Source organism: Stigmatopora argus, chromosome 6 (assembly GCF_051989625.1).
Source record: "Stigmatopora argus isolate UIUO_Sarg chromosome 6, RoL_Sarg_1.0, whole genome shotgun sequence".
Taxonomy (NCBI): Eukaryota; Metazoa; Chordata; class Actinopteri; order Syngnathiformes; family Syngnathidae; genus Stigmatopora; species Stigmatopora argus.
The window spans coordinates 7,612,770-7,622,637 of record NC_135392.1 but is presented as its reverse complement, the minus strand read 5'-3'; the positions used below and the strand labels follow the sequence as shown (position 1 = coordinate 7,622,637).

The 9,868-nt window shown below is 39.2% G+C and overlaps 2 protein-coding genes across 2 annotated transcripts; both read left to right on the top strand.

Annotated features, from left to right (window-relative positions):
- LOC144075626 (translocon-associated protein subunit alpha-like) lies at nucleotides 1-4,088 on the top strand. Its single transcript, XM_077602890.1, has 9 exons — nucleotides 1-144; nucleotides 1,300-1,418; nucleotides 1,489-1,582; nucleotides 1,656-1,783; nucleotides 1,884-2,018; nucleotides 2,287-2,363; nucleotides 3,026-3,104; nucleotides 3,251-3,344; nucleotides 3,444-4,088. Exons 1-9 carry the CDS (start codon nucleotides 75-77, stop codon nucleotides 3,506-3,508), a joined length of 861 nt encoding a protein of 286 aa, XP_077459016.1. The 5' UTR covers nucleotides 1-74; the 3' UTR covers nucleotides 3,509-4,088.
- Nucleotides 4,089-4,209: 121 nt separating this feature from the next.
- Nucleotides 4,210-9,641, top strand: LOC144075628 (neuritin-like). Its single transcript, XM_077602893.1, has 3 exons — nucleotides 4,210-4,587; nucleotides 5,795-5,948; nucleotides 6,741-9,641. Exons 1-3 carry the CDS (start codon nucleotides 4,536-4,538, stop codon nucleotides 6,973-6,975), a joined length of 441 nt encoding a protein of 146 aa, XP_077459019.1. The 5' UTR covers nucleotides 4,210-4,535; the 3' UTR covers nucleotides 6,976-9,641.
- The last annotated feature ends 227 nt before the right edge of the window (nucleotides 9,642-9,868 follow it).

Here is a 9,868-nt window from a genome sequence, read left to right as displayed (position 1 = left end):
CCCCTTTAGAGTGCTTCCCTTTTCTCTCTGCAGAACGCTGATGTGTAACAACTAGATTCTTACACGCTGCAAAAATGTTCACGTTTGGATCCAAACTGTTGCTGCTTCTCCTCTTTGCTTTCCCTTGCGGCTTGATAAACTCGGGTAAGTCATTTTTAGACGGGGTGTTGCGCGTTATTTCTTTATTTTTTGTGTGGACTGTGAAAAGTAGAATCGCACTCGCTAACATTGACGTGGCATATATTTCCCATTAGATGTAAAGCCTGTCGGCTGTCTTGATTTTATATTTTTCTTCATTATGTCAAACTAAATCACTGCCTGGACTTCGATTGGCTAAATTCTAAAGTTTCAAGGTACTCGTTTTGAATGAATGGAAGTTACCGCCGCGTGTCCGCGTTAAAGTAAAAATGTGACACCTAGAGTTGAATTTATTCGCCAGTAAGCATATATTTTTTTCTTTTTAAAATATTTTAAACTTTAGATGTGTAAATGTACAAAGTAAGACACGCTGCTTGTGTCTGATGGGACACGTCACCATAAATGAAATACTGTTTCGAGGGTTGTGTGACGTCATATGTCAGGCTGACCCACTATATATACCGCTTTCGAAATGTCCATTTGTCATTGCCTGCCATTGACAGCGATACATGTCCAATTATATTCCGTTTCAGAGCATTTATTTATTCTTCCTCCCAGCTCTGGAACTGTCTAACCGAGGGGTGGGCAAACTAACAGGATTTAGATGGTTCTGGCTTCTTTCTTTTACTTTGATTTTGCTCTTTTCTGCTTTGGTCTACTTTAATTGATATCACTTGTAAGTAGTAAATTAGGTTTAAAGTGTCCTTGATTGTTGAAAGGTGCTTTGAAATAAGTCTTTTAATATTCATTTGTCTAAATAACTTGGCCGTGGATATTCCATTTTCAATGTCATAGAAATCACTACATGTCACTTCCATTTATAGATTAGGATGTCACAGATTGGACATATCGCATTGTCAATTACAGCCCGTGAGTTAAGAATAGCTAAAATGGGAATTTGCCAAAGTATTGTATTTCTAGGAGATTATAGGGTACAGGTTTTTGTACCATACCATATAGATCAGAAAAAAATATAGGATGACACCCCACTCAGTTGTAACAATTAGCGCATTGGCCTTAGAGGCCGTAGGTTGTTTTCCAGGCCCTGTGCAATTCATAAATCAGATTAATTGAAACATAACCTTTGCGAGTGCTTATGGGGAGTCCTTGAGCAAAATATCAGATCCATTTTTCAAATGTTTTCCTACCTTTGTCGTGCAGGGAGAGTGTCCGCCAGCACTGATTCCACTGAGGAAGTTGACCCAGATGCATCAGTCGATGAGGAGGAGGAAGAAGATGATGAAGAAATGCCGGTGGAAGAAGACCAAATCCAAAGTCCGGTATGTAACAAAAATCTAAATTCAGTAGTTTTTTTTCCAATGTGTCTCTAATCACATCATTGTAAATTAGGAAGGAGATGACGACGATGACTCCGAAGGCGATGAAAGATTGTTAACGTCTCACACAGATGCCGACACAACTATTGTCTTCACGACCGGAGAAGGTGAGTTGGATCTCAGTGTTGGAAATCTACCTTTGGTGCTGTGATTTTGACTCTGTTCTTACAAATATTTCAGAGTTTCCTGCTAATGAAATTGTGAGATTCCTGGTGGGTTTCACAAACAAGGGCAGTCAGGATTTCATCATGGAGTCCTTGGAGGCATCCTTCCGGTACCCACAAGACTTCCAGTTCTACATTCAGAATGTAAGTCAGATCTAGAAAAAAAGTACCTTCAAACATCACCACTGATTGGTAGATGGAAATCCTAATGTATGAGCCCTTTTTGTTTCATGTGTTTGTGTAGTTCACAGCTTTGCCTCTGAGCACATTGGTTCATCCAGGTGCGCAGGCATCCTTCGAATACTCGTTCATGCCAGCGGAGCCCATGGCTGGTCGTCCATTTGGCCTCGTTGTTCTTCTCAACTATCATGATGTTGAAGTAAGATACTACAGTATTTCTTTGTCCATCAAGTTGATTGATTTGCATTCCAATCAATGAGATGTTGAAGAAACTAATTTGAAGGTCTAACTAACAAAGGTTGTTTGAAATCCAAAGATACTGCCAGGTATCAACAAATATAAGGAGATAGGTTTTTAAATAATGTATGGTATATACATCTCCTGTAAGTCTTAACTGTGTATTATGATTTGTTTTTTTGTTGTACTTTTCTCATTGCCTCTCCTGGTTGTTTGCCATTCTCCTTCAGGGCAATGTGTTTCAGACTGCCATTTACAACCAGACAGTCACCATCATTGAGAAAGAAGAAGGGCTGGACGGTGAAACGTAAGAAGTTTTTATCCTCTTGATATATTTTTTTCAATTCAATTGAAATGGAGTGCTTCTCCTAGAGTATTTCCCACCTAATGCCCACACAGCCAGCTCCCATTTTCACAAGCTGTTGTTGTGCCAAACGATAAAACGTGACGTGACAGTGACCCCATGTCATTGTTGGATTCCTAGTGCAAAATAACCCATAGAAATCCTCACTTAAGAAAAAAAATCCAGAAGCTCCTTATACTGAAGAGTTAGTGAAATGACGGTTTCTAACCTTCCCTTTCCTTACCCTAAAGTTCTGTAAGTTGGTTATTAGATACAGTGTAAAAAATCCTTTCCAATCGGAAATTACAGTATGTACTTGAAATTCCATAACTTGATTTAAAAAAATAAATACAATATCAAGAATCAAAACCTCTAAATATAAGCGGTGAAAGGTTGCTTATTTAATGCAAAATTGGGCATCTGGCGTGTAGCTTGTTTGTATTCTTTTTCTAATTTGTTCATTAAATATACATGCACACATAAATGACAAAAACACCCTTATTTATCAACCAGTGACCAATACATACTCTAGCTTGAAACAAAGGGAAGTGTTTCTTCCATTTACAGTACACTAATGAGCACAAACCAATGATAGTGTTTTAATAGAATGTCATGTTATCTTTCAGAGTGTTTCTGTACATCTTCCTTAGCGGGCTGGTGGTGCTGATGCTCTTTGCAATGTATCAAGTCCTTGAGTCACGGACGGTAGGTGTTTTTAAATCAGCTATGAAATGAATGCGTCACTTTTTCCACTGTACATTCTACATTCATTCATTCATTCATTCATTCATTTACTCATTCATCTTCCATTCCACTATCATCACATTGTTATTTATTACTTTTTTTTCTAGAAAAAAAGAATCTCAGTTAAGTTAGAGAAGGGAACTGTCGGGATAAATGATGTGGACCTCAGCTGGATCCCTCAAGAGACTCTCAATGTCATGAGTAAATTCTTCTTTTTATCTACAACCATGTGTATTCTACATTTGAGTATATGAAGCTGAATAAATGCCAAATTTGTGTGATTTTCTTTCTATCTTACAGACAAAGCTTCTCCCAAAAATTCACCACGGAAACGAGCAAAGCGGGCAGCTGGAGTGGATAAATAAGGCCTCTGCTTTCCCTTCCGTCAACATCAAGTCCAAGAGGATTTCAAACCTCATTTTCTCGCACGTTTCATGCTTGATGGAAAACAGTTTTTGGTCTCTTTTTTTTTTCGTTTTGTCACCGCTGCTCTCAGAGGTGCTACCTTGACACTAGCCGGATTGAATTGTTGTTCATTTTGACATTTTTGTAACAGTATGAGTGTTTGTGATTGACATGTGAATGTGAGAGACTGGACAGGAAATGAGTATGCATCTTTTTGTAAGAATGCTATTCAGTATTCACAAGATAAATGAATTGTGTTCCAGATCTGTCTGTGCCATTTCACAGGACCCCACAAATCCCCAACATTAGAATTATATTTTTTTTCAAGGTAACGTGTAAACGCGTCAGGGAAAAATACAATCGGATGCAATTGTGATTTTTTTTTTCTTCTGCTGGTATTATTAAAAAAACATTTTAAATGGCAGCTGCAATTCAAACAAGCAGTTTCCTCGAGGCATACAGACATGTCTTGGGGGGGTCTGCAGACTCTGGAAAGTGGGGGCTTATCTTCCGAGAATAATAAAAAAAATGTTAACATTTTTCCCTGTTGTCATATTTAGAGCGCTATCTTTGCAGGCACTCTTGTTCTATTATTTACACATTCCCCGCATCAGACACAAAGGATTGCTGCATAATCATGAATCGCACTGCCTAATTTTTGACGGATCAAGGTTGCAGCATTAAGCTTGGATCGGTAGGGAGGAGGCAGGAACCAAACTGTCCGGCGCTGAGGGGGGCGATGAGCTCAGCGCTTGTCGGCGGGGGGGAGACAACGTCATGACGACCGGAGCAGGGAAGAGCTTCGTTCACACACAACCATCGAGTATTCCCCCCACCCTCCTACCCGCCAACTCCCCCCTACTACCCACCCTTTTTATACTGATACACGACACGTATGAAAAATAGGCAGCTACTTCGCTCAAAGGCGCCTTTTCTTCTAATCCGCATCCCCATCGCCTCTCCCTTCTCGGAGGGAAATGGGATGACATGGGCTTGTTCACATCGACCAAGATCGGGGGGATCCTCGGCTTTGCCTTAGGTAAGACATCTTCGGCTACCTCTGCGTTGTCGTTTTATTCGCCCTGCGCGCCACCATGAGTGTACTATCAAATCAGTGTTGTACAAGCCTATTGATGATGTTACATGAAACATGATCGATGGGAGAGCGAGGTGGGTTGCAAAGATGCGTTCAGGAAATTGAGCGGTCCCTGCAAGTTTTTCTTCATGAATGTTCAAGATTGCTTTTTTTTAATATGGTACTTTTTTTCAGAAAATGTCATCTTAAGGGCAAGTTTGAGGAAGGGGTGAGTGTGAATGAAGAGCAGTTAAATGAATGCATTATGTTTGATTTCTTTTTATGAATTATGTGGAGATGTGAAATGAGTGGGAAAGGATCATCTTTTCATGATAATGTCAGAAAGTCTTTTGGATTGCCACATCATTTTTACATGGGAAGGAGTTCTGCAGTTTGCATGATGTAGTACATTATTTTTCCTTTCTATGTTCTGGTTTGCATTGTCAATTGTTGTGAATGGTCATCCGTCAATAAGTGCAATTATCTGATGACCAGTCCAGGCACTACCGATCTCTAGTCAAAGTCAGTCGGTCGCCCTAGGACAAGAGCTATAGAAAGTTAATGGGATGACAATTTAACATCTATCAGCATTTGCAACATGACAAACAAAATAATCAGCTTCAGTACTTCACTATTCTAATCAAGGGGTACAAACCCACTCACATCTTTTCATGAGTGAGTAGTCGCAAATAACCCTCAATCACAGCTGATCTAAAACATTTGGGGATGTGTGGCTCGATTTCAAGTTATTTTTTAGCAGGGTGTGGTTATACCGTATTTGGAGGACACATGCTCAGTATTGGAGAAAGAATACAATGGCTTGATTTTTCACTAAATTTAAGGCTCATGTCATATGCTCCCAGATACATTGCTCTCTGGTCGCTGTTAATCCCAAGGCAGACCATTCAAACATTTAGTCACACGTACGGATAATTTAGGCTAGAGTTTTCTAATAATCTAACATGTACAGTACATTTCTGGAGAAATCAGGTCATTGTCATGGTCGTACATAGAGGTTGAAATCTTACTGAAAAAGATGAACCCACACAAACATAAGGCTAGCACCCAAAACCTGGCGTTTCTGGCCATTTTTGTATGATTACCAAGGCATTCCAACTATTGAGAGATTGTTCGTCACTTATTTTAAAGGCTGCCTGCTTGCATGTTTCAGTGCTCCTGTCTACCGCCGTGCTGGTCGATTCTTCAGATGTGAATTGTGAGAACATTTACAAAGACTTTTCGGACTGTGTCCTGGAGCTGGGGCAGAGCATGGACAACTATCAGGAAAACGTGACCAGTGAGAGGGGAGTGGCTGCTGTTTGCAGGTGACGCAACATGAAGTACTGTACTGTACATAGATATTTCTAACCCTAACACTGTATCTCTCTGAAGGGGCAAAATGATGGATTTTGAATATGATTTCTATTCTAATGATGTTAAAAGCCATAGCGTCTAAGCAAAATCCACAACTACTATTTACCATTAGGGGCAACGTATGCAATGCAGCCCATTGTGAACTACATTACTATTATAAAGATGTTTAAAAAAAAGATTTATTTAAATGACAGGCCTTATAAACTGAGAATTAATATCCATGGAAAAATTGAGAATTCCTGTCACAGCCCATGTGTTGAATTCAAATAGAAGAGGATGCACTTTTCATTTCTGAGTAAGATTAACGTGGGTGCGGAAAACAACTCTGCATCTCTTGACGAAAGCAAATAGCACAGTCCATCACTGGAGAGGTAGAAGACAGATATGTATGAATGGTGCTGAGACACTGAGCCACTCATCTAAATAATTTATGACTCTGCTGCAGTGGTAATGAAATTCCGGGGACTGTTTTGTCACTGTTATTGCACTCCACCATCTCGTAAACAGCGATTTACACGCGAGCCTTCTGTTGAACAATTTTCTCTTGCAATATTATCTGCGAAATTCTTCCTCTCCAATGATCTTGCCATAGTAGTTAAAACTCAATTTGATTGACTGCGGGCCACCATATCCATCGCAGTCATGGATTTCTGTCACGTAAACAAATCCCCGACAGCAAACAGGGTTGAATTCTGGGTAGTATGATTGGCAGTGCTGATCTGATGATGCTTTGTTTGCCACAGCCATTGGGAAGCTTTCCACACGTGTGCCCTGACGGCGCTATCCGACTGCCAGGAGGAGGTCGGCTCCATTTGGGAGACTCTGAGACAGGACTCCAGAAAGATGCGCTTCCAGGGAAGCTTATTTGACCTGTGTAGCCCCAGTTCATCTCCGAGCATGAGTACACCTGTTGCTGCGCTGACCTTGCCTCTCACGGCCATGTTGCTCACAACCGGACTCAGATGGTCCTTCATGTAAAGGCGGTCGCTGCAGAGGGAGTGGAAGAGTGATGCTAGTTTTAACCAGGATCAATCTTCCCAAGCACAATATAAAGCCAAGGATTTTTTTTTGACACTTGTCTTTGTTAATCAATTGTGGAAAAACACATTTTCCCGTAATAATGTTAAAAGTTTTAGTTGTCCCATTGAGATTTTAAAGCAATGCTTTGGTACACAGTCGTACCTCTACTTACGAAATTAATTGGTTATAGAATTTTTTTCGTAACTTGAAAGTTTCGTGAGTAGAGCAGTACTTTATATGTAAATTCTCTCATTTGTTCCACATTCCACGGTCCTCACACAACTACCAACAAAACCCTTTAAAATTAGTCAGTCTCCCAATTTTGTATGAAACATGTGAGGAAACGCACAAAAATGAGAAAAATAATTAATTAGTAAATCATTTATTAATGTCTGAATGACAAGCATATGAAAATGTGCCCTGCGCCTATGAAATAGTTCCCTCCGCGGCCGTTATTATGGGAGACCTTATACCCGAGTTTGTCTGACAGAAGGCAGTAAGAGTTCGTTCTACTAGGGCCGAAAGCTGTCCACTTTGTATTACATGTTAGACTTTTACGTGTGCCCTGTGTGTGTGCGCAAATATGTGCTGCGTTGCATATGTACAGGTTTTAATCGCTTAATAAGGGCAATTGCAATCATTAATAAGGAGAGCATTTAGCCGAGGTAGACATGTATGTAAGAGAGAATCTTGAAACATGGATAGTGGTTGTTGTGAGACAGCCAATTGAATTGAATTGAATGCTTTTATTGTCATTATATGAGATAGAATGAGAGCGATGAAATGAGAGGCCAGTAGAGGGTAGCGAGGTCTCCAAAGTAAGAATCAATGCATCCGCGACAATATTTTCAAAATAAAATAACGGATAAGGAAATGCATTTACTTTTTGGGGGATTTGGTAACTTGGATCTTTTTCGTATCTCTAGTCCCTCATTTGCATAAAAAAAAAATTCGTAACCTGAAAAATTTGTACCTAGAGGCATTCGTAAGTAGAGGTATGACTGTATTCGCTTTTAAGACACCATGTGTAGTGTTAAGTTTTGTCAAGTTAAAAGAAAGGGTTCAGCGTTTAGCAATTGCTTCCTATTGTACTGTATGCTCAATATGTCGCCATCCAACAACATACATAGGAGTACTTTCAATCTCTAACATTCTTTTACCTGAACTGTTGCAGAAAATTGTTGAAGAAAATGAATGGTGAACAACAATGCCTGGAACAAATATTAGATTTTGGCAAAGTTTCAGACAGCAAGGAATGTTCTCCACATCTCACAACCAGATTTTATAACTGATTATACAAAAATATTACCAAGATAGTATTAATACAAGTGAGGTAAAGAGACTTGTGGCATTTGCTGTCTCTGCCTACAAGTGCTCATTTTCCCAAAATTTTTAGATGAAGTTTGTTAGATCTTGTGAATTTACAGATTCTAAGAGGATTAGCCTTAATTTATCACACTATTGTCACACCGCTTGTACATTTTAGTCATGACAATCAAGATGTTACAATTTCCCTCTTCATAACACTTGCATCGAAATCCATCCATAAGTTGAAGTTTCTTTTTCCCAAAGATGCCAAAAATTGTTTGATTTTCTGCATGTTTGTTAATTTGAAGTGTATTTGTTCTTTATCTCTTTACATGACCAAGTCAAATTTATATCGTAATACTCAAAGCAATAGCCGCTGCTTTTGTAATGCAACAGTATTTTCCAAATACTTTTTTTAAATATATAATAAATGCTGCAGTACTTTCGATCAACATCAATACATTCCTCGCCAGATTTAAAATGGGACCAAAACAATAAAATCATAGGTCTCTCCATTAAAATATTTGACTTGATTACTCATTGTTCAATACACGTTTTTCACATACATTGAAAAGGTGTCGCATACTTATCACCTACATCAGTGCCTACATCAGTTTTGATTCACAACAACCCAAACTATTTCCAAGATTTGGTCAATAAACCGGCTTAAGCATTGTTATAATTAGGACATTTGCATGTATAGATTAGCAGACACCGACAAATTGTCTCAGAAATTCACTGGTGTTGGGAAAGTAGTAGTCTTTTTTTCCCCAAATGTCAACAGGCTTTCTATATTGAGAGTTGATCTTTGTCCCTTTTTCCTTGTTTATTCTTGTCATATAAATGCATGGCTGCATTGCGACGGAATTTCAAATCATGGTATTTGTGCTGATTTGATCTCAAGACTGCATGGAAATATAGCCTAATTCTAAGCACATTGGCAAGCTTATTCACATCCATCACCCACCCTGCACCCTCCCTTCCCCTCTATCGGCATGATCCATCTGGTTGTTTCTACTTATTCACGAATGTTATGCAGGTGCTAGCATGATGTCATCCATTGTGTTTAATCAGTAGTGAGAAATCCAGTTGTCCTCGAGCATGAACAATACGTGAGGTGATTTATTCAGAGGACGCTTATATAGCATTTTTTTAATCATAAAAATGATTTGAATTTAGGGAAAACCTCGAATGTAAAACCAAGTCCTATGTCTTTGTTTTTGTTTGCTACTAGAAAAGTACATTTAAGAAACTGTATAAGATACAAGCAATATATCGCAAAGTAATGTGTTTGTAATAAAGCACCAGCACCAAAACATACGGCTCGAATCTTTAATGTCTTGAGAGGAGTATAATAGAAAGCCTAAAGTGGTGCAACCATGGAGGCTTAAATCGATATACAGGAAATGGGTCAGATAGAGTAGAGAATAATGTGAATGACTCATTTACAACTGAGTTTCTGCTTTCAGCCTTCCCCCCAGCAAAGTGTTGATAATGAGGACTATAACAAGCAACTTCCCACCCGCTCGTGCACTCCCATCTG